This window comes from Dufourea novaeangliae, unplaced genomic scaffold (assembly GCF_001272555.1).
Source record: "Dufourea novaeangliae isolate 0120121106 unplaced genomic scaffold, ASM127255v1 scaffold57, whole genome shotgun sequence".
NCBI classification, from domain to species: Eukaryota; Metazoa; Arthropoda; class Insecta; order Hymenoptera; family Halictidae; genus Dufourea; species Dufourea novaeangliae.
In genome coordinates, this window is record NW_015373937.1 from 1,784,265 (window position 1) to 1,811,714 (window position 27,450).

General features: G+C 41.8%; 5 protein-coding genes and 1 non-coding gene across 6 annotated transcripts; 2 read left to right on the forward strand and 4 right to left on the reverse strand.

Annotated features, from left to right (window-relative positions):
- Window positions 1-402: 402 nt before the first annotated feature.
- LOC107185441 (homeobox protein MSH-D-like) lies at window positions 403-8,771 on the reverse strand. The gene is made up of 5 exons (XM_015573115.1): window positions 8,597-8,771; window positions 8,390-8,515; window positions 2,609-2,835; window positions 690-826; window positions 403-616 (listed from the first exon to the last, which is right to left on the reverse strand). Exons 1-5 carry the CDS (start codon window positions 8,769-8,771, stop codon window positions 403-405), a joined length of 879 nt encoding a protein of 292 aa, XP_015428601.1.
- On the reverse strand, window positions 989-1,061 carry Trnam-cau. Its single transcript has one exon. It is a non-coding gene; the product is annotated as a tRNA-Met (tRNA).
- Window positions 8,772-11,274: 2,503 nt separating the features above from the next.
- LOC107185457 (UBX domain-containing protein 4) lies at window positions 11,275-14,067 on the reverse strand. The gene is made up of 7 exons (XM_015573136.1): window positions 13,873-14,067; window positions 13,576-13,710; window positions 13,056-13,474; window positions 12,707-12,979; window positions 12,315-12,623; window positions 11,994-12,226; window positions 11,275-11,908 (listed from the first exon to the last, which is right to left on the reverse strand). The coding sequence occupies exons 1-7, from the start codon at window positions 13,952-13,954 to the stop codon at window positions 11,773-11,775; spliced, it is 1,587 nt and encodes a 528-aa protein (XP_015428622.1). The 5' UTR covers window positions 13,955-14,067; the 3' UTR covers window positions 11,275-11,772.
- Window positions 14,068-15,296: 1,229 nt separating this feature from the next.
- Window positions 15,297-18,224, forward strand: LOC107185456 (partitioning defective 3 homolog). Its single transcript, XM_015573135.1, has one exon. The coding sequence runs from the start codon at window positions 15,297-15,299 to the stop codon at window positions 18,180-18,182; it is 2,886 nt and encodes a 961-aa protein (XP_015428621.1). The 3' UTR covers window positions 18,183-18,224.
- LOC107185458 (39S ribosomal protein L10, mitochondrial) lies at window positions 18,218-19,695 on the forward strand. The gene is made up of 3 exons (XM_015573137.1): window positions 18,218-18,759; window positions 18,836-19,339; window positions 19,417-19,695. Exons 1-3 carry the CDS (start codon window positions 18,720-18,722, stop codon window positions 19,626-19,628), a joined length of 756 nt encoding a protein of 251 aa, XP_015428623.1. The 5' UTR covers window positions 18,218-18,719; the 3' UTR covers window positions 19,629-19,695.
- A 305-nt stretch (window positions 19,696-20,000) lies between these two features.
- Window positions 20,001-26,790, reverse strand: LOC107185455. Its single transcript, XM_015573134.1, has 9 exons — window positions 23,709-26,790; window positions 22,752-22,993; window positions 22,470-22,647; window positions 21,976-22,118; window positions 21,710-21,888; window positions 21,534-21,645; window positions 21,195-21,377; window positions 20,624-20,866; window positions 20,001-20,204 (listed from the first exon to the last, which is right to left on the reverse strand). The coding sequence occupies exons 1-9, from the start codon at window positions 26,788-26,790 to the stop codon at window positions 20,124-20,126; spliced, it is 4,443 nt and encodes a 1,480-aa protein (XP_015428620.1). The 3' UTR covers window positions 20,001-20,123.
- Between the last annotated feature and the right edge of the window lie 660 nt (window positions 26,791-27,450).

A 27,450-nucleotide genomic window follows, 5' to 3' on the forward strand; every position in this document is an offset into this window, starting at 1 on the left:
TTGTCGTTGAAAAAGTTATATAATCTGTAGGTACATTGTATCTCCTGAAAATAAATGCAAATAAAAAGATTCCTACCTTTTGTAGAATTTCCTTAAATCCTTAATATCATTTAACGATGAACCTTCAATCTTTATGGGTTTCAATTTACAAACATGATATGTTTTAATGACGCGACTTTCGAGACGTTTCAATTCCATCATTTACCCACATAGAAGAAAATCGTATAATTTCCAATTTTTGAAAACTCTTGATATAAATTACATTGTAATGCTATTACATTTAAACTGTTTAACAATATCTATCACACGCGATCCCAATTTTTGGGTGATTCAGCCACGCATTTCAATCACCGTTGGATACGTACACTCTTAGGTTTCATTTAATGCTACTCGCTTTTCCATTTACGAGTCCGAATGCCTAAAGTCTAATCTTTGGCTCAAATGATACGGCGGGTTATTTGCGGGTATGTTTTGAAAGATCGATGACTGTTGTCCCATCGACAAGTTACTTGGTAGCGGTTGTACGATAGGTAAAGCGGGTGGCAAAGGAACTGTCGCTAAATGCTGTGGAAAGATCGGTGTTCCTGGCTGTGGTTGTCCCGGATAATTGAAGAACCTTTACAGAATTGTCAATGTGTTAAATTCTTATAAAGAATACACGCACGCGCAAATGGAAAACGAACATTTACCACAAACGATCACCGACGAAAATTGGTCGAGGTGCTGGAATCCCCAAACTGGAATAATATTGTTGCGCCAACAACTCCACGTCGTTTGTGTACTTCCTCTTCCACTTTGTTCGTCTGTTTTGAAACCAAATTTTAATCTGTGAAAACAAAGAGTGCAATTTACTGACAAATACAATAACAGTGAAGTATTCGTGAGTAAAGAGAGAAACCTTGTTGAAAGAACGATTGTCCGTGTAATATAGCGATAATGCATAAAATATCAAAATAATAATCCCACTGTTTAGGAATCAAAAAATATTTGCTCCGGGTGAGGATCGAACTCACGACCTTAAGATTATGAGACTTACGCGCTGCCTACTGCGCTACCGAAGCGAGTGCAAAACTTCCTGCCAAAGCATCACAACAGTGGGAGCTGTGTAAACTAATGTTTTTCAGTTGTCCAGTAAGTATTAAACTATTCTACACTTCTATAACGAATCAGACAAAATCGTCAAGAATGTTATGAATACGAGGATACCCGAATTCAAATGCTTCGTATGGAAGTGGATGTGGAAGCCCAACTGTCTCTGAGAAAAAGGAAACACGTGAAGCGACGCGAGAAGAGGACAAAAAAACGATCTCAGTATTTTCTGATGGTAGACCGGATTCAGAGCACATCGGAGACGGTAATATATCCTAATTAAAAAATCGACGCCTCTTCGGTCCGACGCCTCGAAGTATCCGTCGTCCGGGACGTTTAGTTCTTGTGGCATGCTGGAACGTATACGTACGCGCACGAATCGGAGGAACACCGAAAAGAAGAAGGGGACTCCCGGAGCTGGCTCGTTAACTACGAGAAATATTGTGACAGTTATGTCGGCGGCACGACACGTCTCCTTCTTCCCTCTGATCCGTCGTCTGATCGTCCTCCCTTTTGCCGTGATCGCGAAGATAATTATCTGCCTCGTTCGGGAGGCACCACGCGATATTTCTACCGTTCTGACAATTACAGTCGCGCCCCGCAACATTGCTGGCCGGCACCAATTGCAACTGGTGCGGAACAAGAAATAACTGAACCGTTATCGTAAATTAATTAGTTTAAAGCGCAAACAACCCTCGCCAGTTCAGGATTACCCGCTACAAAGTGAATGGGAAGACTTATGTAATCGACTTAATCTATTCCTCAACTTTGTGCAGTTAACACGAAGATTACTTTAAATCTTCGTCCTTGAAAACTTTGCGTTTCTAGGTGCCAGGGGTAATATTAGAAACCGGCGAAAGCTGCGGAGCAAAGAGACGTTGTTGGTCGCTACACTGTCACCAACAAAAAGGATAGAATATCTTAAACAGAATTTCCTATTCGTACGAGGAACGATTAATTAAAGATTTCTGCGAAGGGAAGAGACGATCGTTTTAGTTATTTTATTATTGTCCCCTGTACGCGACGACGAAAGGGCGTATATGTATATGTATGTATAAGTGCTAATTGGTCCTAAAGGGCCAATCTTTCCCCATGGCGCCACGATCCGGCGCCTACACATATGGTGGCCTTCGGTGCCATAATTCAGGGGTCGGTTGATTTCGTCGACGGAACTCAGATGGGACAAGGAACTTAAACTATTTCAGGTGGCGAGGCCTACGGAAGTCGCGACGGACGTTATCGCGATTTATTGTACGCAGTGCGTCTTGTTCGAGGCGACTTCCGCGAAACGTGTTTCTCTTTAATCTTTACGGGTTCTTGCTTGGCTGTTCCGTTCTCATTATTGGGATGTACAGGGTGTGTTATGAAATTATCATGTCGAAATACTCAAGAGCCACAACCTCTATTGGAATGGTATTAAATTGTGAGTTTAAACAAACTTACAAAAATATCACATTACATATGTATGTGTCAAGTTTATAAAAAAATATTGTACAAGTAAGTGTACACCTATGTATACCTGAGTTTCGGTGAGTTTGAGATTCTTGCTCAGCTGCAATCTCTTCGCCACGCTCAGGTATTTGTTCCTCTCGAATTCCGCCTCCAACGATTTGATCTGAGCTGCGGTGAACGCAGTGCGTGGTCTCTTCTTCCTTTCGTCATCGCTAATCGCGCTAGCATTTTTTTCCTGACCGTCTCTATCCGCACCTGTCGTGGAGTTGGCACCGCTGCTACTGGTGCACGCTTCTGTAACCGCCGGTGTGGAGAAAACAGATAAGTCCTCGCCGTGCGTCCAGCCCCCAGAGGGGAAGGGAAACGATGATTAAACAACGTTTCGTTATCGTGTAATTATCAGATAATTGCGTGACACGGTCGCGTTACATTCGAGCGATTAAATGGATTGAAAGCATATCGTAATTAAACGAACTCCAATAATATGTGTCATCGCGGCGAATTAACATTAGAACTACCAAAACCATCAAAATGACCGATTGCAGAATTCTTATTTTACGATTACTGAAATTATAATGGTGCTTTTGACGCAATTTATGTCGACATTTACTATGCATTTTATATTATGTTAAGGGGACTTTCTCATTCAAAATTGAAAAAAAAAAGACACTTTTTTAATATTTCTTTATAAAAAAACTATTATATTTAGAAACATAATTCCTTTTGGACGCTATTATATATATTATTAAGAACATAAAGAAATGTTTTTCTAGCACTTTTAATTCACCACGACCGCTGTAGAGGGCGCCTTCCAAAAAGCCACGTTTTAATCGGTGAGACACATTGCAGACGTCCTGTAAAAAATTAAGTAAAAATTCAAATGGGATTCTATTCGTGAGACTTAAAACTAGACAAGAAACCACTAAAATATTTTATTTTTTATATTTTTTATCGTTTTATACATATTTTTCCGAAAAATTCAAAAAATTGCTTTTTTGGGGGCAATTCACCCCTGTATAAAAAAGAGGGGGGGGTAGTTTTATGAACTTTTAGAGGTTTATTGTCTAGTTTTAAGTCTCACGAATAGAATCCCGTTTGAATTTTTACTTAATTTTTTACAGGACGTCTGCAAAGTGTCTCACCGATTAAAACGTGCCTTTTGGAAGACGCCCTCTGAAGCGGTCGTGGTGAACTAAAAGTGCTAGAAAAAATTTCTTTATGTTCTTAATAGTATAAATCTTTTTTTTTCAAATTTTGAATGAGAAAGTTTGATTCGTAATAAGTCGTACTCGGATCGAAACTGACAAAGGTCTGTCACTAAAATCGCGACTGTGTTTTATACATACATACTGTATGTATATCGTGACGGGTCTGTTTCACTCGTTTTAATTGCTTTTAAATGAGATCGACCGGGATTACGCGTCAAACACCCGACGATTCCAGACCCAAGTGGCGAGGTCCAATTACCCCTATGAAATTTTCCTCCTCATCAATCTCGGGACCTTTTTGCCCCGTCGAAGTTGTTTATATTTATATTTATCCCGGGGTGTACAAGCCGCACGTCGTACAAGACGTCGCGCCTCGCCCATGAGGAATGTCTTCGGGGTCTCTTTTAGTCGGCGGGTAACAGGACCGCGGTCTCTAAGCAGCGGGGATCATCTTCTAATTATCTGCCCATTCGTCATCCGACGAAAAACCGTGGCACAGCGTCCCGTTCCGCCGCGCAGTGGGAAAAAGGAAACAAGACGACCAAGGAGGATACTCGCGACACGGTGATATCGTCCGTGTCATAAAACGTACATTTACAATTAGTCCTCCATTTTAACTCTGCCTGACAGTGTTCGAGTCTATTTCGACCCACGTTCCTTTAACACTAGGTTTACGGGCACTTATCGTGTAGGTATCTCCACGGCACGCATCAACGAACCCGCAGATTTTCTTTAAAAAACAACTTATTTTATATAATACAGAATTTATGATCTCTGAAATTAATGCATAGCTATAGAGATAGGTATACCACATAGAGAATTTCGAGGTTAGAAAGCATTCGAAATGCGTCAAAATGACGCGTCCCGTAAACCTAGTGTTAACGTTGTTACGACTTTACACACTTCTTTGACAGGTAGATGTCCTAATCACTACCACCTTAAGATTGAAACGTAACTTCAATCATTTTACGGTTTGTTTAACTAAAAAAGAATAAATAAAATGCCAATAGGTAATTGGCCATGTACCCTAGTGTCTTCTTCGTCTGTTTTTCTAAGTAGTATACATAATATTCAGCGTCAGAGCGGATTGTTTTATCCTGTCAACATGAAAATGCTTCTACAAATTTCACTAGCCAATCATAAATAAATGACATCGAATCCAATCGAACCCAAGGATAATCGGTTGTTTTAACCGCCAATAAATCGACGCCCAAAGCTTCCTTGTTCCCGGAGCAGAATGAATCGAGTGGAACCGACTCTCTCGCATTCGGACGAGGCAATAAATATCCCGAAAAAAGTATTTGCGGCGCGTGTTACAGGGGTCCACGGTGTGTCGTTTACCGGCTACTAATTGTCAGATGGCGACGTAATTGTCGCGTTTCTCGCGCGTTTTTCGAGACTTCCCTTCGGGGGCTCCGTGCTAACCGGAGTCCTCGGCTAAAACCGTACCGCCTCTAATTCACTCGGCGTGAACCACCACGTCGCTCGCGGCGTGCACACGTTTGCGCACGTGTAAATTCAGGAATGATTCCGACCGGGAAGCCGCCTAAATATCAGTACACACGCGAATAATAATATCAAATTGTTCTATAAATCGCGAGGTGTTTACATACCAGCATCGTGAGCAAGACATCATCGAGTGAATCCGTGAACCACCAAGTGGGCACGAAAGAGGAATCACGAATTTGTTGGGATTGTCGTTGAGATACCGTGGAATTTTAATAGTACAGTAAATCCTCCGTGAGTGTTCCAAGGATGTTCGGCACTGATAAGGAGAGATTCCCTAGGTGTAAGGATGATTTTTTAATGAGGTTTAGAACAGTGATAGAGCTTGACATTCTGAAGTCAATTATGTTTGTTTCAACCGCATATGGCCATTAGTTTATGAAATATTTAATGTCCAGTGTCGATGAATCTTCGGACACTCGTCGAGGATTTACTGTAGAGCCTCGTTTCGTAGTAAAAAAGAATTCCAGCCGAGGATCCACATTAGGTACATTCTTCACCGGAAGCAACCAGAACGGAAGAGGAAAAATATTTTTTTTTCGGACGGTGCCCGATGTTCGTTCGCGCTGGCTCATTTGTCGTCGACTTTCTGACTCGGTTGCATTGACGAACGAGCTCCGCGGAGAAGGAAGAAAGGGTTAGGAGGTGCGGCGCAAAAAGTCGCCCAAGACAACGGGAGTGGTGCGTCGGGATGGAGCATCGCGAGACGACGCCGAAATAGAACACCACGCCCTCTAGTTTACCTAATTGCCGCGAGCCGCGGTGAACTTGTCTCCTAATTATTCGGTGATGAATGGCGATGGCCACGGGTAGAAATGCGCGATAAACCGTGGCTAATTTTCATTCGTTCGGTGTTGCATGATTTCAAGTGGTACTACCGGCCAACCAGCGAGGATAATTAATTCGTCTTACGAGCCATCTCGATTGGTCAAGCAAACCTCGTGGTGAGATAAATGCCTGGGGTCTTTTGTTATGATCTAGGGTACACCTGGTGGAATCGACGATTACGAAGAGAGACTTGAACGGAACACTTGTCGGTGCTTCAACGTTTCATAGAATCGAGAAATTAAAGAAATTTCGATGGTGGCTTGCAGAAATTCTCATTGTCGAACATATACAGGGTGGAATAAAATTGGAAATGATGGAATTGCCACGTAAAGTGACGTTCGATGGACGTAGAAATGTGGCTTGTAAGCGTTCGATGGGTTCATATTATGCAGACCCCATGGCAACTTAGAAAGCTTAAAGAACTCGTTCGGGGGAAAAGTAACTGTTGGACGACTTTACTCGTCCGCGAGGTTGCTCTCCCGAAGATTTACGGATCGCGTTGACGGCTTTGTAGTTGGACGCGACGTCCCACATATCTCAGTCCGAGCGCACCGCGCAAACGAGAATTGTCCTTTCCTTAGATCTCGAATTTATCGCGTCGACCATTATGCTGCGTAAATCACGCGTGGCCGAGGGTCCTTGGTGGAAATTAGTCGTCGAGGAACTTAAACCATTCCGGTACGACGGAATTAAGTTACGCTTGGTCGTCAATAATCTCATTGTAAATCGTCGAACGATGTACCTTCGTGTCGCAACATTTATTCCGATCGGAGACATCGTATCGTAGGTATTCTCGGCCAGCTTTATCCTTAAATCTCGCGGATAGGATCGAATTTTAATCTCGTCAAATGGAACAAATATAATTATGTCAAGACTCCATCTCATCGTATTTAGCTATGAATGACAATGTCATTTGTCAGATTAAACAAAGAATTAGTAAATATACACGAAAAATCGCGAAATCTATTCGAAATACATTATAATAATCAAAGACGATGACTGTAAATTATCAAGACTCTGAAGTGATTACTGTAACCCTTTCAGACCTGACGGTTACACATTTGTGTACATTATCTAAATGCCTTTTATCAATATTTTTCTTATAAATTTCAATTTTTTCATGTTCTAAATGTTTTTCACAGTCTACCGAGTTAAAATGTGTAATCGAATATTTCTTTTTACCCTTAAAAGAAAATTCAGATCTTAAAGGGTTAAGATGTTGAACAAAGGATTCTTTCCCGACGAACGCAACGCGATCAAAGAAGTAAAGATCAAATGTACCAACGCGCAACAAGTCACAGAATGGTCGTCGTTCGCGTGGTCTTTTTTCATTCTACACGTTAGGTACCGCGGGGAAGGCACATTTTGCTGCATTTCCATGGCAGAATTAGCAGGAGACAGATAAATAGTGGACGAGAAGCAGGAACATTGAGTGGGCGTGGACCCTGCAGGAAGTAATGGATCAAACTCACGGGCAACGGTCCTCCGCGTAAACTTACGAATTCGTTACCACCACGAGGGAGAGACCGAGAGTGGATTCTGTAACAATTACTCCCTTTCACGTCGGTAACAATATACGAATTAAGTGGAAACAATTACTCTTTATTACATACTATGTAATAATCGCCGGATTTCAAAGGCTCGAAGCGTTCTCAAGGTCCTCTGTCGACGCATTCGTCACAGAGGGAAACGCATCCTTTGCGCGCGGTCCTTTGCGACCTTCTACCGCTAGTTTTTCCTCGGAATTAAATAGAAATTCTTTAAACAATACCAAACAAATATAAATTTTTATTGTCAGGCGCGTGTGTCTTTAAAATACGACGCAAGGATCGATTATACATTAAAAGTTTTGAATTTTCAATTGGACGACACTCAATTAAGATACCTTCGTTAATCGAATAATCATATATACGGTGTAAAGATATGACAGATACCGTGCAATGTCTTAATAATGGTCTTTCATCTGAAATAACTTCAATATTTTTTCTGAATGGAATCGAAACGTTTTCCAAGACTCTATACTCGTATATTATACCTTTATTAGCCAAGTAATTCGATAAAACAAACACAAGTGTCCGACACCTGTATAATTTAAGTATTGGCAATTTAATTCTCACAAAACATTGCCTGTTATTACATTTAGTAACACAATAAACACGGTGTTAACGCTTTCTTTCGAATATTCTCAAACTTCCCTGATTAAAGCGTTACACTCTACGAACGTCTATTTGCATCGAGCCTCTTGTAAACATTAAATTAATATTATTTACTATTATTGGTCTCTGCGAAAATGTATTTTCACTTACCGTAGCACATTTCCGGTTCAGGAGAGGTGGAACAGACCATATCGGAATCATCGTATTCGATTTCCTCTGCCATGATCATAGACGAATCTGGCGCTACCAGTTTCCGTCCCTCCGAATCGTTCGTTACTTAAAACAATAAATTACCGTAATTTCGAGTTCATCTTTTTGTTTACCAAATTAAATATAATCTGTTTCGAATCCACTTACATTCATGAGCATGCAAATACACATCAGTCGGAACAGGTACACGCCTCGCGTCCTCCGTACTTTTCTTATTCGGTGCTAAAAGACTTTCGATGCTGAACGAGCATATTTTCGGGCTTTCGGCTAACTCGATCGATTCCTTGGTCGATTCTGATGCTTCCACGCGTTCATCCGACATCCTAAAATTTTCTTCGTTCTTTCTTCTTCTTCAATTACTCGCCACTATCACCTAGATCTTGTCACCATTCGGTATCCCGACGATTAGATATGTTGGATACCCTAAAGATCCGTATATTCACTTTCAAAAGGCGCAATTATTGAAATCCATTTGTCAGTTCGTTCATGGTGGCGTTTTCTTCGTTTTCTTTACACACTGCACAGTCTACGGCACCCACGACTTAACTACGAAATCGCAGACACTATACGGCTCGTAAAGCACACAGGTCTTTTCTCTATGAGATGTCAGACGCAACTGTTGTCATGTGAAAGATACAAGTGTCGAATGATTTCCGAAATCGAAAACATCGATTCGGGTCATTCATAGACACCCTTCGCCGAACCGTTTGCGGGATTACAGGTCGAAACCAGCCAGTGACTGTTTGTCGGGGTTGCTCGCGATGTCCAACAATATTTTTTTTGGCACCCAGGTCAAATTCTTCGTTCTTCGAGGCGGTGTCGAAAAGCCACGTGCTCCCGACGTCATCCTCGGCCCGGCCAATCCGTGGATCCTATGGGCGGTTCTTGGCAAGCACGTGCGCCTCTGGAAGAAGCCCCCTAATGATCTCGTACAACGCGACGGTAGCAGTCACTAAACGGTGGTAATGAGGTATCCATAAATTTCTGTCACCGCCATGAAACGCTATTTAATAATTGTCTTGACAGAAGCCAGTCGTGATTTGAAATCAATTCTCGATCTGTGCACGCATAGGAAATATACATATAAAAACAGCTCATGAACTTCCGGATCTCTGTAGCGATTCGATGCAGTGAATCGTGCAACGATGATTTTTTCCAATGTTTTTTCAGTATCTTCGACAGCTGAATGTTACTCTATTACGATTACAAATGTTTACAGAGATATGTACAGTGTGCAAACGAAGTATTCGTACACCCTTTATTAATACAGAATAATTTTTTTCAAAATTGAACCACGTTACTAGAGTTTCTTTGCGAAGTTAGAAAGATTACGAATTTTTGAAAAAGTTACAATTGGTCGGAATTGCGATGAAAATAGTATAGGTCGCTTTTTACAACTTTTTTATCCGAGACTGTAATGAAAAGTTAATAAATACATTTCAAGGATTTATGTTAGTTATGTATGCATACATGCCGAAATTTTCATTGAAATCGGTTAATGTTAATACAGCAAAACGAGCAACAGGCATCGAAAAGTCACGTGGTCCGATTTTAAAACAGTTGATCTATTTTAAACTGTGCACGAATACTTTTTTTACTGTATGTAATATAAACGGAACTATGTTGAATTTTTTAATCGTACCAGATAGATGATTACCGGCAAATATTTGGATCTTTCTACAGAGAATAAGACGAACAACATGAAAAACTGTATAGCCCGAATGTACGTATTATTAGATCTTAGCCGAACGGTCCACGCATCGTTTGAATTCCGATGGATTCATATAAAACCGCGAAGTGCGACATGTTTGTCAGTTCTACAGCGACCAGGCCCGCACAATTCGCCCCCGTAAGTCTAATGAGATTATTAGACGCACAATCGTCCGGTATTAAACGACGACGATGATAGGGACGACAGAGAGATACAAGAACTGTTGACAGATGTGGAACTTGGCTGCGATTATGCGAACCGGCGGAATACACCGCAGAAATTTGTATCAAATCCGTTCGTTGGCCAAGTTGCGATTCTTCTGTATAAATCAAAGACCCCAGGAACGTCGCCGGCAACAATTCCTGGGGACAGGAAGATTTCTAATTAAAATTGATTTACGCTTGGTCGCGTTCGAGTTATATGTATGCATATCAAAATTGGCCGTTTTCAACCGAATCGTAAATATAAACTGTCGAAGAGAGATTGTGAAACTGAGATGTCAAATCGTTAGACACTTTGGTAATAATGAACGTCAGCCCCGGTCGAGACAGCAGCAAGTTGTCGAAAGGACTAAGTAGGTGTGTCCGCAAGATCACGTTACTCGGACGACACTCCTCTCTCTCGCAGGTTCGGTAATATGTTACATTGCCAGAAAGGTGAAACCTCTTTGGGGGAATGGCTCGGCCAAAATGTTTGTCAATTTTCCGCTTAATTGGAGCCACGATCGACAGGCCGCCCCCGAGATAGGGCGTATGGTTGTAAATTGTCGGTTTCCTCGGGATATGTAGACCGCAAAACACGAAGATCGGGACACATTCTTCCCTGACGTTTGTTTCCCCTCGCCTTGAACATATTTTCGGAGTCATGTTTCGTCAGATGAAAAATCTCTCGCCTCGCGATTCTGTGTTCTCGCTGTTGTAATAATCCGTCGTGTATCATGTTCCGTTTGGTTGCCAGGCGTCATTAACTTTTACCGCTTGTCGACACTCCTCTGAACGGAGGTGTATTACGCGACGAAAACCACGGTTCTTATAAATCTTTTGTATATCTTTATTTATATATTAACATTTACATATTATATTATCTTTTATCGTAGAATAAAACATAATATAGTTGCTACACTCAATGCGTCTCGTGTTACCATCCGAAAATATAGAATAATTACTTTGATTAGAGTAGAATAATAAAATAATTTCCTTTAAGAATATCATTGAACATAAATTAAAATCTTCAGATATTCTGACAATCGTATTAGGGATACAAGGTTATATCTTCGCGATCTTTTGGTGTACCTGTTGCAACGCAGTTAGTTCGCTGCGTTTGGTCCTTGTATCACTTGTGATTAAAATAATTGTATATCGATCTGATACAGTGATATCGAAGTGTAGAGCACCAAGTATTTGTTCAAAGTTACATTTCACACAAATAAACGGTTCGTTTCTTGTATCGTGATTATATCGTGAAACACAATGTTTAATTTCGGTGCAATAGATCGAAAAAAAAAAAAGAAGTGTAAAAGTTTAACAAAATATATTTCTAATTAAACTTGTTGGGTAGTTCGGTTAATTAAAACAACTAAACTCATCGGAACTCGAACGGATCCGAGATAAAACTACATTTGTTGCGTCGAATTCCCGTTCCATGTATTATTTTCATCATTATCTTCCCCACCTGAATGAAGTCTATGTATATGCCCCTCGGTTTTGATGGTTGTCCCCCCTTGAGAACCCAAATATCTTCTGACCAAACTAAATACCACAAATAACATTTTAATAAGACCTGTATTGGTACCGGTGGCTAATGGGAAAACTCCTTCATAAATGCAAAACCTACCCAGATGTCGGAACATTTCGTAGGTTTGGTATAATTCCGTCTGAACTATTCTCCTCCGCGTCAACATTCTCGGGGGAGCTGTTCTGGGGTCTCTGTGTATTTTGCCGCGTACCTCCTGAGAAGTAACCTATCATATAGTTGTACACGTACATGACAGGCGCGACAAAGGACCACATAAATCGTGATAAGAAACCAACGTCTGGTGTTGAGCTCTCAATTGCCGTGACATTAGGCTAAAATCATAGATTAGGACAATGAACAATTTTCGTAATAGAACGAAAATATGAATATTTTTTTTTTTTAAATAGACACGTCAATTACATTTTTCAACGGTAGAATTAAAATCACAGCTGTGGGAACCAGTTCTAGTTGTAAAAGAGTTTTATTATCTTCTTCAGCTGTCAAGTCTCTTCTGGGAAATGAGATAGACATCGCAAACTGACGGAATGGTAAATCGATGTTCTGGACAACATAATTACGCAAATCGCGTAAAGTATTTGTTGGTTCAAATTGTCCCATGTGAGGACTACCGGATGGCAATTTGAACTGAATTCTAGTTACGGATGCATCACTTGCAATCGGCGCATACAGTTTAGGTGGCTCTTGGCCTTGTTGTTTCTGCATTTGTTGCTGTATTCAATAAACATGTATCTTTTCCAAAGACGAAAATATAACTTTTAACATTATGTTTAATAAAAAGAAAGGATACAAACCTGGATAGCTGACTCCCTTTGTTTTCTTTCTAATTTATCCTGAGCGATTTGTTGCCTAACCTTTTCCCTGGCTGCTGCATCGGCAGCTTTTTCCCTTAATCTTTCGTCATGAGCTTGTTTTATTTCTAAATCTTGTTGTTTTTGTCTCATTTTCTGGACATCACGTCCAATTTTACGTCGCTCTATTTCCCTCTCTTTTTCTTTTTGTTTTTCTTCCTCTACATGCTGTACACGTTGCAATTCTATCAACTGCTTTGCTCTTTCCACTTTTTCCTAAAGATACACAATGTTTTAATATCTTTTTCCTTTAGAATTATGTAATTCTAAGACAATTGAAATAAAAACATACTTCTGGTGACAATTCTTTGGTACTTGCATCTTGTGTCTCACTATTGGAAACTGAAGCTTCGGTGGTTTTTAAAGCGGTACAAGGCTCTACCTTTACATCTTCTGTTGTTACAATACTATTCTCATTTTTTAAAGTTGTTTGTGATAAAGGTACATCTGTATTTGACTTTGTTTTGTTATCATTTTTAAGATCTACACTGCTACCGGCATTTGTATTGGAATTAATAGTACCGCTACTGGCAGTAGCTTTTTTCTCTGCATCTATTAAATTCATAGAAGAATTTTCATTCTTCCTTGCCTTTGATAAAACTAACTCAATTTTGGTTATTAAATCAGCGGCAGTTGTTGTACCAGCAATAATCTCCAATGGTGTGCCATTAGTACTAATGAAGAATATAGATGGAACAGGTACCAATTGATCTTATGCAAATTAATCAGGAAAATAATATTTGAGTAACATATTCTTTTAATACATTATCTGATCATTTGAACGATTATCAGTATATTGAATAAAAGGATACAAATTTGGGCAAAGAACCTATAGTTTTCAGACCCACTTTCCAATCGAATTGCTACAACGTCATCTTGTTCCAATCTACAAGAAACTTCTGTAGTATTGATCGATTCAGCAACTTGTGCAGAAGTGTCATCTTTTCCTGTAAATATGTTTTAGTAGGTTTTATGGATCAAAACAATTCTCTGAGTTTGGTGCAATGTGAAATATGATGATCACACAAACATGATTTCAATGCAACCTCTAAATTATATATTTACTATCAGAATGAAGGATATCTTAACCTAAAATTATAAATATACACCTTCAACAAAAACGACGAAAATTGCTTTCCTCGATTTTGATGTTGCCACTGCTTCCGTAATGCTACCTTCGAACCACTTCATTTTTTGTGAAATTAGAAATATTTGTGTTCCGTTGTACTATCAATTGACAATGACGTAATGAAAAAGCAGTTTAATCACTAGGAATTTTATATAGCACTTGACGTTTCAAAAGCTGTTTGAGGTTTGGGTAGGTAATTTTTAGACTGTCTCAGTGGAACAAGGAACAATCCAACGTGATCCAACGTAAGTACCAACGGTACCAACCAACATACGTCGTTATGAACAAGACAAGTATAATTATCCACTGTTGTCTACGAAACTTTTACCTTCTGGCAAATGCTACAAAAAACAGCATTCCCATCTATGCCACGCTGTTCTGTGGTGTTGATATATGTATTATCTGTATTTATACATATATAAGTCAGGATAAACAAGAGAATTTTAATTGTTCTTCGATAATCGGAGTTTTTAAGTTCGTTATTTATTTTCAATTTAAGTTATTTTGATACATAATAAAGTGCATGATGTAACAACTATTGCTTTATAAAGCACACCACAGAATTATACGTATGCATTGCACGTTTGTCCTTCACCAATTGAAAATAAAGTTCCATTTTTAATTCGTTGAAGATTTGATTTGTTGAACGTCTGCCTTCAAGTTTCAAGGTCAAACAAGAACCAGAAGAATTGAACCACTTTAGTGTGGGTAGAGTGTAAACAAGGATGTTGAGATAGAAGTTGAAGAATACGTGATTTTGTGCGTGAATTATTTAGTGCCTGCTTATCGGGAATAGGACTTCTAAAACAATGGCGCATTTAGTACAGAAAAGTAAGTGTTATCCACACAACTTATTACTCATTATAGTTTTACTGTATTCCTTTGGGAATCGTAAGATTAGAGCAGTGCATCAGGCTATTTTGTTGGCCACACTGTTTGGATCGCCATGTTCCTCGTTTTCCGTTGGAATGTCATAAGGGATAGTGGAATAAAATGTGGTAATGGCGAGTGCGTCTGTTCCGCATATTTGATGTTGTGATAAAGTTGGGCGTACGCGTCCGCCTTATCAATTGTGACAAAGTATTTTGTATTGAATATGTTCACTTGATTTTGGTATATACGCTTAGTTTTTAAGCAAAAATAATCTACACTAAAGAGATCAGAGTGTTCAGTGTACTATGTCGGTGATTCATTATCGGAATATGGGAGTACAGGACACATAATAGAAGATAATCGTATTATATGAGAAAAATTTACGACTTCGTATATTTTACAATACGTGCGTATATTTTAACGTATTTCCCCCGAAATACTCCAAAAACATTTTTGAACGTGTCGCAAGGACGGAAATAATCAATACGCGTTCGTGAATGGGTAAAGCGATAATATGAAATCGGAGCGAGCATGAAGGTGACTGTGTGTTTCGACAACGTTAGAGTGGTGGTTCCTTGCGGGAATGGAACCCTACTGGTTAAAGACTTAATGCATGAGGCTATTCTAAGGTATAAAAAAGCAACTGGAAAAAATGATAGTGCACTAACTATAAACAGCTTATCCTCCTTAACTGGAGGTGGTCTGTTGGATCCAGATGACAGGTTATGCGATGTAGCCGATGATAGAGAGCAGATTGTTGCTCATTTTGTGAGTACAGATTCTACGCATGCTGGTGGTGATGGGGCAAGTTCTGTGGGGACAAACAGCCCTGACTTTTTTCACTCGGATGGCAAAGAATTAACTTATGCAATTGATACACATTCCTCTATACCTAGCAGTAGTATTAAAAGGGAAAGTACTAAAAGATTGTCAATGCATGCATTGTCGACTAGAGAACCTTGTTTAACCACGTATTCCGCTCAATCTCTTCCCAGAGAATCTAGACGTAGAGAACCATTGGGGCAAGATGCCAAAGTATCGTTTGAATATGCAAATCTAGAACTTGCAGATCAAAGTGAGGTTCGAGAAATTGTGATAAAAAATGAAGCAGGTCCACTAGGACTTCATGTGGTGCCATGTTATGATCTATTGGGTAATGACCAAGGACTCAGAGTCGAAGGCATTGAGCCTAATGGCAGAATTGCTAGAGATGGACAAATTGATTTGCATGATAAGATCATAAAAATAAATGGCCACAATCTATTGCATATACCATTCTCCAAAGTGCAAGAAATATTTAGGACTTGTATGACTGAACCATGTCTGCAGATTTCAGTAGTAAAGCATAAAAAGCCACGTGAGAAATCATTGCATAAGGGTCACGGTAACATTAGTGGAGGGTCAGAGAAAACAGAACCAGATGACAATGGTAAAAGACTTCAGTGTAGCAACTATAACCTCTTACAAACTGCTAATACACGAAAAATTGGCCGTATGATAGAAATAGAATTAACAAAAGGAAGTAATGGACTGGGTTTTAGTGTCACAACACGAGATAATCCTGCGGGAGGACATTGCCCCATATACATTAAGAATATATTACCAAAAGGTGCTGCAGTTGAAGATGGAAGATTAAGGCCTGGTGACAGGTTGCTGGAAGTAAATAATAAAGAAATGACAGGCAAGAGTCAAGCAGAAGTGGTTTCGCTTCTTAGAAGTATTCATCCTGGTGGGAAGGTGAGAATGGTGGTTTCTCGTCAAGAAGAAATTTCTTCTAGTATTCCAGATACTCACACCCATGTCACTTCCACCAGTCAAACTTCAGAAACTACAGACAATTCGAAATATTGGAATACGGTGAACACATCATCAATGAAAAAGAACACTGAAGTTCACGATAAAATGAATGCCCACAGTTTCGATAACAGTACATTTAAGTCTGTAAAATCGTCAGAAGACATTGTATTGTCACCCCGTAAAAACCGTATGATACTAACCTTGGATATACCAGTGCATGATTCAGAGAAAGCTGGATTGGGTGTCAGTGTGAAGGGAAAGACAACTAATACAGATGAGAATACCAATATGGATTTGGGTATTTTCATAAAAAGTGTTCTTCATGGAGGTGCAGCATCGCGCGATGGAAGATTAAGGACCAACGACCAGTTGCTCAATGTGAATGGGGTGTCTTTATTAGGATTATCCAATTCTGATGCAATGGAAACCCTCAGAAGAGCAATGCTCAATACAAATAGCTCTGTAACAGGTGTAATTACCCTTACCATAGCCAGAAGGATATCTTCCTATGATGCAAATGAAAAAAATCTTCCAGAAAACTTGTCATCCCATTGTAAATTAGAATCCGCGAATAGCATATACATATCAGATACCACGACAGCGAACGAAGGTCGGGTAAAAGAGAAGAACAACCTAAATTCACAGTCAGACATCTTGGATAACGGAGGGTTATTGTCCTGTGTAACCGCATCCCCTTGGAACCCGGTCATAGACAGACTGACAGAACAGTATAACAAAAACAGTTTAAGAAACGAAAGCTATTGCATCGCTACCAATAAAACGTGGATAGAACCTGTTGGCAACTTGAAGAAGATTACCGTGGGACAACGCGACGACCGCGCGGAGCCAGTACTGCTGGAGGACTCCAATGACGTCCAGTGCAATGATGCCAAAAGAACTACAGACGATAAGGACAGTCAGTATTCCGGGGACCCGACTTACGACAGTCAATTGTCGTTGGAGGAATTCAGTTCATCGTCCAACAAATTTTCCCGTGATGCTCTGGGCAGGCAGAGTATGTCGGAGAAGCGACATGCTGCCCTAGACGCAAAGAACACTGACACATACAAGAGGAACAAGAAATTGCGCGAAGGACGAGAGAATAAAAGTCAGGAACAACCGAATCAAAAGCCCGCGAATCAATCGACCGACTCAGAGGATCAGACAAGGCGAACAGTAGGTAAACCGGAGAGTTTCGAGAAATGTAAAAGTAGTAGTAAAGGCACCATAGAAGGGAGCACGAGCGACGGTAATCTGAAACGATACGAGAAGTCCGTGGACCCAGTCCAGTCTGATTATGTATACACTGTATCGGGATGTAATAATAAGTTCACCTCGCCGAGGAAACATTGGCTGGTGGACGATATACACGGGGAGATAACGAGTAGCAATAATTTTAAGGACGATCGCGAGGGTTTTCCAAATAGTCGAGGGGACGTGAAACAGGCTTCGCTCAATTCAGCTCTAGACGATCGATACAAACGTTCGCGGAAAAAAGGTGGCATTCGGTCGATGCTTCGACTAGGGAAAAATAGGAAATCGCTCAATTTCGGTGACAGTATAGAAGCTCGGCACGAATCCAGTAATTATTGCAGCGGAACAATAAATTATATCGCATAATATTAAAGAGAGAAAGAGAGAGAGAAAGAGAAAAAGAGAGAGAGAGAGAGAGAGAGAGAAAGAGAAAAAGAGAGAGAGAGAGAGAGAGAGAAGAAGAAGGGTATTTTGTAACGTAGACGCGAAGCCCACGGTATACATAAACGTACTTGTACATCTAGAAACACGTATTATACACGATTTACACATTTTTAACACTCATCGCACGCTGCGTACATATTAGTATATACTTACATGTATGATTTATTCCAAAGTGCCTTATATCATTGAGAAGAAAGTAATCAATTCTGTATATATATATAATTTTTGTACTCGTCCTCAATTCGTACCGATCATGTATCTATTTTTAAAATAAAAAAAAAAAAATGAACGTGCACTCAATACAGTGTAGTAACTTGAATAGCCGGGTAATTTCCGAAACAGGAAGGTAATTTCATTGTTACCAATCTAAAATTAGACTTTCGAAAGGTATATTTCACCACGTTAACCATTGTCCGATATTCCTAAATTGTACCATGTAATCAAAAAGAGCGACATTCGATGCAAACAGTGTGGACAAAACCCCGAAAATTAGACTGCGGTAAGTGTTTTCCCTTACGCGAGTGATGAATTGAGTTACGGTGGCAGTAAATCTAACCTGTTATTTTTCTGTTTAGCACTTCGGTTAACGCCAAATCAGTTGCTGTATCAACAGAAACGTTTCAGAGGCAAAATAAATCTGAAGAAACCGAAAGTACACTACACACGAGCGGTGTTGAACGAGCTTTTAACGCCATTCTTCCCAAATCCTCTGAAGGACAAACCCATATATGAACTGTGCGCTGAATCAATGGTTCAAAAAGAATTTCCACTTGGACCCTACGATAAAATTCTAATAAAGGATGTTCGTAATTGGTTCGACAAATCGAAAATGATCGCTTGTTTGCACGTGAACAGCATTAAATGCAACGACATGTTTGAGGTCGCGGTTCCCCTGAGAAGACAGAACATGTATTATAAGTACTACGGACCCCACATTATTAAGGCAGCAATAGCGGGCACGTGTTACGAAGGCATCGGCCCGTTGATTAGTAAACAGACTGGGTATATATTCAGTCCTGATATAAATGTACTCGCTCTGGAGAAAATCCTTAAGAAGGTCCCGCAACTGTACACATTAGGTGAGTACCGATGACGAGATCTATTTTCTTTTTGTTTTTCGCGACAAACGGTGTTAGAAAATCAATCATTGTTCCAGGAGGAGTATTGGACGGGTATGTTTTCAAATATGATGATTTCTTGAAGTACGGACAAATGGACATGGTAACGGCACAGCTCGGCTTGGTACAAGCATTACAGAACGCTGGCGGCGTTAATCTAAATCGGCAGCTTACGCATCATCAGACAACACTGGTGACACGACTGAAACAGATCGGTACAAATGAGTCAGTCGCGGACAAGAACGAATGATCGGCGCCTGTATAATTGCGAAACTATTTGTATCAATAATTTATTATACATTTGTCATTCACACGAAGCTTTCAGTAAAAGTACAATTTATTTACCCGCAGTCCTTTGTTAAAATAGAAAATAATCGTTAGAAACACCGAGGCGTGTCCGCCTTTTTTTTCCTTTTTTTTCTTTCATTTTTATTATTTTATTACTTTCAATTCCACGAAGGACGGTTCCGCGATAAGGTTAATCGTTGAGCAAGCTGTGGTGTAACGTATACGTGATAACTTATCGATATCAGTTTGTCGGTTATCGAACTCGTCATTAAACAAGTATCAAAGGGTTCGCGACGCTTTTGACTAACGTTCGAGCTCGATACTCGCGAATCACTTTGACAAACGGGACTAAACATATATATGTATATATATTTTTGTTGGTATACGTTATTTCTTCGATCGTGTACATTGTCGTTGTGCGTTGTCGCGGTAATTGTATCTTTAGACGGTTCTCCCCTCAGTGACAATAATTGCAACGAGGATGACACTTGACTCCATTTTCGCCGCATCTACAGCCTCCGGATGTGTCCCCTTGTCCCTGTGAATGCCAGAAAGCGGATCGATAAAGAAACGAAACAATCAAGATAGCGTCGCGGAGCATTTCCATTTCAAATCTGTAGAGCTGTGGGCAAATTGTTAGCGGTCTAATTCTATTTTCCACATAGTGCTAAGATGTTTGCACTTTAAAAAATGAATCATATTCATACACTAATTAATTGGCTTAGAAGGAAAGAAATCTGTTTTTATTTTTATTCTTAGAAATTTTCCTCATTCGTTATTGTTAGCTCCTAGCTTGAGTACTTGAGATATTTATCTACATATATCTCTTCCCATTTTCGTAAATGTAATTCGAACATCTGTGCATTACAATCTATTGGAAGATTTAATTCATATAGCTTGTTAAGATATTAAGGTGAAACTGATGTCTCTTTATATCTCAACGTATTGATTACTCACTCCTGGTCCCCATCGTGGGCCTCTTGTTACCCAGCATATTTCGGTTTTGCACATTGTGCAACGCAACCAGTCGCAACCCCATTTTTTCATCAGGACAATCGCGCACGTGGGGCACGCGAGCGCTTCCCCCCTGTCCACCATTTCCTTGAGCATCGCGGCGGTTCTTCTCGACTCATGGTCCGTCTCTTTGGACAATCTTAACTCCTGTTGGTACTGCTTGCAATTTTTACCAGCGTGTATGACCTATACGACGCGAACGTTAATTAGCAGTTTGTATTTCAGGAATGAGTGAACATAGTGCGCGCCATAGCTAAGAAGCCTATCAATATTACCTTTAGATCAGGGTTACAGAAAAAATATTTACGTTATTCTGTTATGAGTTTTTGCTATTTTCTATGAATGTAATTTACTACTGTAATTAAACTGTTTAATAATAGTTCCTTGGCTATTGATTGTTCGATCTATTGAACCAATTAAATAGCAACCGGTAGACAGTGTGTTAAAGAACAATGAACAGCCGAAACCATAGGTATCCTAAAGGGAATCAGCCTCTAAAATTTTCCTTTCCGACCTGGCAAGTGAAACAATTGTTTGCCCCGCACACAGGACAAAGGAAGTTATTCACGTCGTCGTCGTAGATGCACCAACCAGGACAATCTGGTGTTTTACAGTGGAACGCGTTGTTCCCAGCATTGTTCTCCGCTTGTGCAATCGACTTCGCCAGATGTTGTTGGTAGACCTCCGGTTCAACGAGCTAAATGGACATATAAACTGCGTTGTGTTTGAATCGAAAGCAATATTCTTACTCTTTGAAAAATTTCTATAGGAAATGCAGTTGTGAGGCTGGGAGGAATAATACGACGGTGGTTGGAGGGAACATCCATGGCAGTCATTTGAATAATGAACTCACGGCTTTGATCTCACGTTCTTGAAGGGTCGACTCGCAAGTGTATTCCGAGCTTCTGTAAGGACATTTAACTTCGGCTTCTTCGCAGTATCTAATAGTATTAGCAATACATGACCTACGAAGGAAGAATTGAACAATTTTTATAGCGATCACAGAATTTTATAATAATTCTTCTCTACCTGCAGAACATGTGTAAGCAGTCTCGTAATATTACGCCTTCGCGTGGACCGTATGTGACGAAACATACGGGACACTCGATTGGCTCTGAATTCGGTATGAGATCACAGTTCTCTAATGAGATTAGCTCTTCGTAACGTTCCATCTTCACCTCCTCTGGTGTATCCGTTTCCTCTGTCTCCTGTTTGTAATCATTTCATGTACCAAAATATTGTATGTACATATGTATGTCAGTCACGTGAACAGATTGTTCAACGTTAATTGGTACCTGAGGTTCCCCGACTACTTCGTGAACTTCTTCTACAGGCTGCAGTACTTCAGCAGGCGAGGTTTCTTCATCGTTTATCACATTTTGCTGCCTATCCGCGTCGCTTGGTTTCTCTACTTGTATTGCATTCTCGGGTTTTAATTCTGCAATTTCATAAAAAATATTCAGCGGAACCGATACCTCTTGGCTACATGTATCGTAAACATCAACACTAAATTAATTGGCTATTTAAAGTGCTCTGTCACAATCTTCTCTTGACATAAGTACTTTGTGAAGGAAGGAATTTCATCCTTATGAAAATTTATCTGATAACGATGGACTCGTTATTATGATAATTAAACAGATACATATGTACATATATCTAACTATTCAATATATATCCTCAAGAACTCTTAGATAACAAAGCCTAATTTTCAGAAGAACTTGATTCACGATCTCATCGGTCGTATCGATTTTAATTATGTTTTTTTTTTTTTGCGAATTCACTTCTTTACCTGGCGCCACAAGATACAAAAATACCGGAGACCCATCCACCGCTTGTAATTCATTCAGCGTCGCCCCATCCCGATCGGCCAAGTTCTTTCCAATGATCCATCGTTGCACGTTCGTCGGTATCTCGAATTCCGCGTGTATCTTTCCCTTCAGCTCAGCTACCGTCATCCTGCTCGGCAGCTGTTATCATATCATGGCTTAGCAGACCGTCCCTAAGCATCGTGTCTTACGGATAGAACAAGCGGGCCGCGGCGCTTTGATTCGACTACGATACCGCTATTTACCTGAAGAGGTATGGGTCCCTGGTGAGCGAGCTTGTCCTCAATGTACATATTGACTTTAATCAACTGATCTTTGAGACGGGCTGATCGTTGCCGAATCACGGAACAGTGGATCTTCAGACGTGCCAGCTCCTTCGCCAAACCGGCAGCTTGCTGATGATGGCCAGACGCGATCGCACCCTCTAACTTTCTGAGCAATCGGTTTATCGCGAGCGTGTTCATGTTCTTCTCCGTTGAATTGTCCTCTGCAACAAAGGCGAGAACGCGTTGTTCGTCATATGGACAAATAGGAAAACACGCTGAACGACACAACCGAGTTGTAAATTTAGCCGGATGATTCATTCGGAGTGAGTGCGTATTATCTTCATCGCTTAAGGAATTAGCCCACCCTGATTGCTTGAAAATCGTAAGTACCTTTGTAAGTCAATTTTTTCTGGGAATACAATAAAGTAAATTGGAATTCAGTTGCAATGATTGTAACTCATACAGGGTGAGTTAATAAGAACTACCATGGAAAATAGTTCTCTTTACCAATTGGTTGTATTAGAAAAGGGTTCAATGAATGTAGCAGCGTTGGAAAAATGAGAGGGGCCCAAGCGGGATTCGAACTCACGACCCCCGGCGCCGAAAGCAGATACTCTACCCACTGCTCCACGGAACCCTTTCATTTTTCAAAGATGTTATTTTGCTCCTTTGTTGGGTATGGAGTTCCCGATTCCACATGAATTATATAGAATTTTAAGGGACGCATTGGATAGATACAATCTGATATTTTTATAGTTTGCGATATCAAGGTAACATTGAATTTGTTATTCCAGGTCAGTGCATCTTTTCTTTTTTTAAATACCGTGCTGTTATCGACGAAAGGACCAATTCAACGACCTACGGCACGATGGTATTAAAAAGAAGACGCATTGACCTTGAAAAAACCTTAACTCCTTAATTACTATGTCGGATTACCTTCTTCGCTACCCGCGAACGTTTCCTTGTTCGTGTTCAAATTCCTTCTAACCAACGGGGAACAAGTTGCGTCGTTATTATCAATCCTGTTGATTTTGTCGATTCTCGGTGAGCTGGTACGTGGTTTCGGCGACGGTGGAACATGAGCGTTCGCGTAGATAGATTGTTTCTCGATCACGTTCGCGTACGTATTCTCGTTCGGACCGGTTCTCATTGTTTTCGTAGCTTCGATCTCCGCGAAATCACGGGGCCGTATCAACTGGAAGGTATTTTTCGTCAGTCCCATCGAACTGGCCAGCTTTTTCCCCGACGTTTTGTACAGAACGTTCTCCCGTTTCCATCCAGACGTAGACGGTTGCTGGTCCATGGACGTCGACGGTTGATTCAACCGTCGCACGTTTCCGCTGGTCTGCACCGAACACGAGACCTTTTGTTTCTCGATCTCGTAGTCGTTCTGTGCCCCGATATTCTCGACTTTCGTCACTGCGGACACAAAGTACGCGGTACTCTGCTCGGGTGCAACGGGCAGTTCTTTGACGGTCCTCAGCAACGGAACCTCCTCCGCGGCACGTGTCATCGTTTTCCCCGGTTTCGGCCGTTTCGGTAACGAGTGTTTCATTTCCTTCAGCATCTCCTTCAAATCCACCGTAATTGGATCCTCGACGGTATTCAGTATCGGGGATCTCGTTTTGCCTGATTTCGTTTTCACGTTCGAGTTGCTCGTACCAGAAACGTTCCCAAGCGGTATCGATTTTTCCGTCTCTATCTTTGTCTTAGGGCTCTTCTCCGCCTCGACCAGGATGTCGAGTACTTTAGTTACCTTGCTTGATATTCCGGCCTCTTCCTCGTGAACTTTACCCCTCTGATTAGCAGCCGTCCCCGTACCACGAACCACTCGACGATCGATGAATTTCAACGGTTTCATACACAGCTGCTTGTCGATTTCATCGAATATATCCGAGAACTCTTTTTGCACGTTCTCTAAATGATGCTTGTTGTCAGTCATCTTTCTGGGTTCCTCGAAAATCCTCGCTGAACGTTCCCCACGAGAAAACAACCGATCACCAATCCCTGCTGTGTCCTCGTTACTCGACTTTGGCTCTTTATCCTTCCTATCACCAGCGACTTCCTGTCTCGATCGAATTTTTTCATCCACCACAGTCGATCCACTGTCCTTCCGAGGATTCGCCGTATCGTTCGTTCGATTCGCGGCGAGTTGACTCTGCAAGAATGATATTCTACTCGAGGTGTCCGTGGCCAGTCGATCGTTTTGTTCCTTGGCCGTGTTGACCTTACCTCCAGGTGACTTCGTTCCCGTCTCCGTATTCTCGATCTTGTTCCTCCCTGTCTTTGGCTGCGGTGGGAAATACCTAGAGATATCCTTCTCGGTGTGCGCACCAGTTTGCACTTGGACAGGATGCACCGAGAATCTCGGATTCTCTTTCCGTTCTACATGATGCTGATACGGTCTCGCGTTCCTCACCACGTCTCGTTCGAATTTCGCTGCTTGATCCCTGCCTTTCGCGAAGAAGTTCGCGTTCACGGTGACCTTCGTGATGTTGCTGATTGCATTGAACTTGGAGATCAAAGCTCGAGTGCCGCGTCTGGGTGACGAATTCTCCATCGAAGACGTGACGATGTCCTGAACGATCTCTTCGTTGACATCCCTTTTTTCGAAGGAATCCACGAACCTTGAGGACTTCAGTAACATCGATGCTCTGGCCCTGGCCTGTTCCTCTTGGACGATAGCTGCTGCTTCTTTGTCTAACTCACTGATATTGGTTAATATCGACAGACCCGATTTTCGTTTCGCCTCCCTCTTACGATCGTCCGTTTGCCCGCGATGGAAGAAGCTCAATCTCGAGACAGAGGCGTCCACTGTGTAGCTGGTGGAAGAGGCGACGCTCGACGTGGCGGAATCCTCTTTTGTCTCGTGGGTCGAAGAGGTTGTAGGTCCCCTGAGTACGTCACCTCCCCGCCTCGACTGCCCGGAATCTCGGGAATGTTCGAAGACGCTACGTTTGTACCAAGGTCGTGGCATGGCTGCGTTTAAAGCTCCAATGTTCGTAGGGACTGTGGTCGTGGTATCCCGAAGAATGCCGGTTAGGTCCGACGTGGTGCCGGTGTCTTTTTTCTCTTTCGTCTGTTTAATCTCTTTCTTGGACAACAGCACGCCGCCCTGCAGCATCAACGTGTCGTTGCTGATCGCCAGACCGTTCTCTGTGTCTCCACGTGCCACTACGTCCATTCCATCGGTAGCCCGAGTTTTCGTCTTTTCCACACTCGGTTCACCGTTCACGATTCTCTCAGGCGGTTTTGGCGCACGTCTCTTTCGTCTATTACTGTTTCTCGGCGTCTCCACTCGAGCGTCCACTTCCGTTCCCTTGACCGCCGGTGGCTTTGGCGCGGGTCTTTTACCCTTCACGTGCACCCTTCGTCGCCCGGAGCTGGAATCCGTCCCTCTGTCCTCGACTCTTCTCAACGAACCCAAGAGCCGTCTCTCGGGGAACGGTAGATTCCCGCAGGAAGTGAACGTAGCTGACGGTTGCAGGGAATATCTGCTGGTTATGTCTCTTTTGTGAGCGTTCGTGGGCAGAGTACAGGCAACGTCTGCAATGTCGTTCTCTTTGTTGCCACCGGTGACTACTTTCGACGCGCCGGCAGCAAACGGGCCAACCTCGGCCGCCTGTTCGAGGATGTCCAACGATAATCCGTCGCATCTGCCCAATGTACCGGTGTGAAACGCGAAGCTACGAACCGTTGTCGTGCTGTAGAACGTGTCTACGCTCTCCACGCTGGAGGAGACACTTTGCTGTCGTGCAACGTCTTCATTGTCACGGCACTTGATTTTTCGTCGTTTATCGACGGTCGACTCGCGATTACCGGATCGTTTGAACCACTTGAACAGGGAGAATCTACCTCCTGTACCACGATCCTCTTCAACCGCGCGTAACACCTGATCTACGGTCGTTTCCGTCGCGACAACGTCCACCTTCGTCGCTGCTCCTCCGTCCCGGTCGCTGATCCGTACGCCATTGGGGAATGCGTTCGCCTCGATGCTGCATGCGGCTCGTTGTACCATTCTTACTCACCGCATATCCCTCTCGCGCTTGGTCCCCACCTCATCCACCACCACGGCTCTGCATAGTTCTTTATTTAGATTCACTCGAATGTGGTTTTAACTTCCTTTCAGTCTCTCACCGTCTTATATTATAGGTGAACTGGCGTGGAAAGTCTTCGAGGAATTATCACGTTTTAATTATTCCCTGGACATCCGGTTCTCCCGGCCAGTTTTGCACACCTTGTTTCTTCGTTGTTCTGCTTCGATAATTCCTTACTATGTCCCGTTCTAGTTTTAACACGTTTAGATCCATCCATAAGGGAATTTTAGCACCAGGAAAACAAAGCGTATTACGGACCACGAATTTTTCGGAAGCATCGTTGTAAGATGCTCTCGAGGAGCGAACTTCGGAGGGGGATCGCGTGTCCGCGACGCGGCGCGAAGAATGTATCGCGGTACGGTAAATCGACTGACGAATTTTCGCTGCGAAACCGACCACGGGGACGCTGCCGAAGCCCACGACAAAGATACTCTCCGGTACACTATTTATAGACGGGCCTTCTCCTGCCGTCGGTTATTTTCAAGTCCACTCTCTCGATGTCTGCGCCCCGCGCTGCTGTCCGAAATCAAAACAGAGAAGCACCGGCTAACGCGCGCGCGATTTTCAACCACGGTCTATCG

Bases quoted from the DNA above. Each gene is read 5' to 3' on its own strand.
- LOC107185441 (XM_015573115.1), bottom strand. From the start codon at position 8,771: ATGTCGGATGAACGCGTGGAAGCATCAGAATCGACCAAGGAATCGATC. The intron at 827-2,608 runs GTATACATAGGT...TTGTTTTCACAG, and splicing joins TCAAACTCACCGAAACTCAG to ATTAAAATTTGGTTTCAAAA. The intron at 617-689 runs GTAAATGTTCGT...AATTCTGTAAAG, and splicing joins TTCGTCGGTGATCGTTTGTG to GTTCTTCAATTATCCGGGAC.
- LOC107185457 (XM_015573136.1), bottom strand. From the start codon at position 13,954: ATGAAGTGGTTCGAAGGTAGCATTACGGAAGCAGTGGCAACATCAAAA. The intron at 13,711-13,872 runs GTGTATATTTAT...ACATATTTACAG, and splicing joins TTTCGTCGTTTTTGTTGAAG to GAAAAGATGACACTTCTGCA. The intron at 12,227-12,314 runs GTAATTGACGTG...CTATGATTTTAG, and splicing joins TAATTCTACCGTTGAAAAAT to CCTAATGTCACGGCAATTGA.
- LOC107185456 (XM_015573135.1), top strand. From the start codon at position 15,297: ATGAAGGTGACTGTGTGTTTCGACAACGTTAGAGTGGTGGTTCCTTGC.
- LOC107185458 (XM_015573137.1), top strand. From the start codon at position 18,720: ATGCAAACAGTGTGGACAAAACCCCGAAAATTAGACTGCG. The intron at 18,760-18,835 runs GTAAGTGTTTTC...TTTTCTGTTTAG, and splicing joins ACCCCGAAAATTAGACTGCG to CACTTCGGTTAACGCCAAAT. The intron at 19,340-19,416 runs GTGAGTACCGAT...TCATTGTTCCAG, and splicing joins CCCGCAACTGTACACATTAG to GAGGAGTATTGGACGGGTAT.
- LOC107185455 (XM_015573134.1), bottom strand. From the start codon at position 26,790: ATGGTACAACGAGCCGCATGCAGCATCGAGGCGAACGCATTCCCCAAT. The intron at 22,648-22,751 runs GTAAATAGCGGT...ATATGATAACAG, and splicing joins AGGGACCCATACCTCTTCAG to CTGCCGAGCAGGATGACGGT. The intron at 20,205-20,623 runs GTGAGTAATCAA...TGGCATTCACAG, and splicing joins GCCCACGATGGGGACCAGGA to GGACAAGGGGACACATCCGG.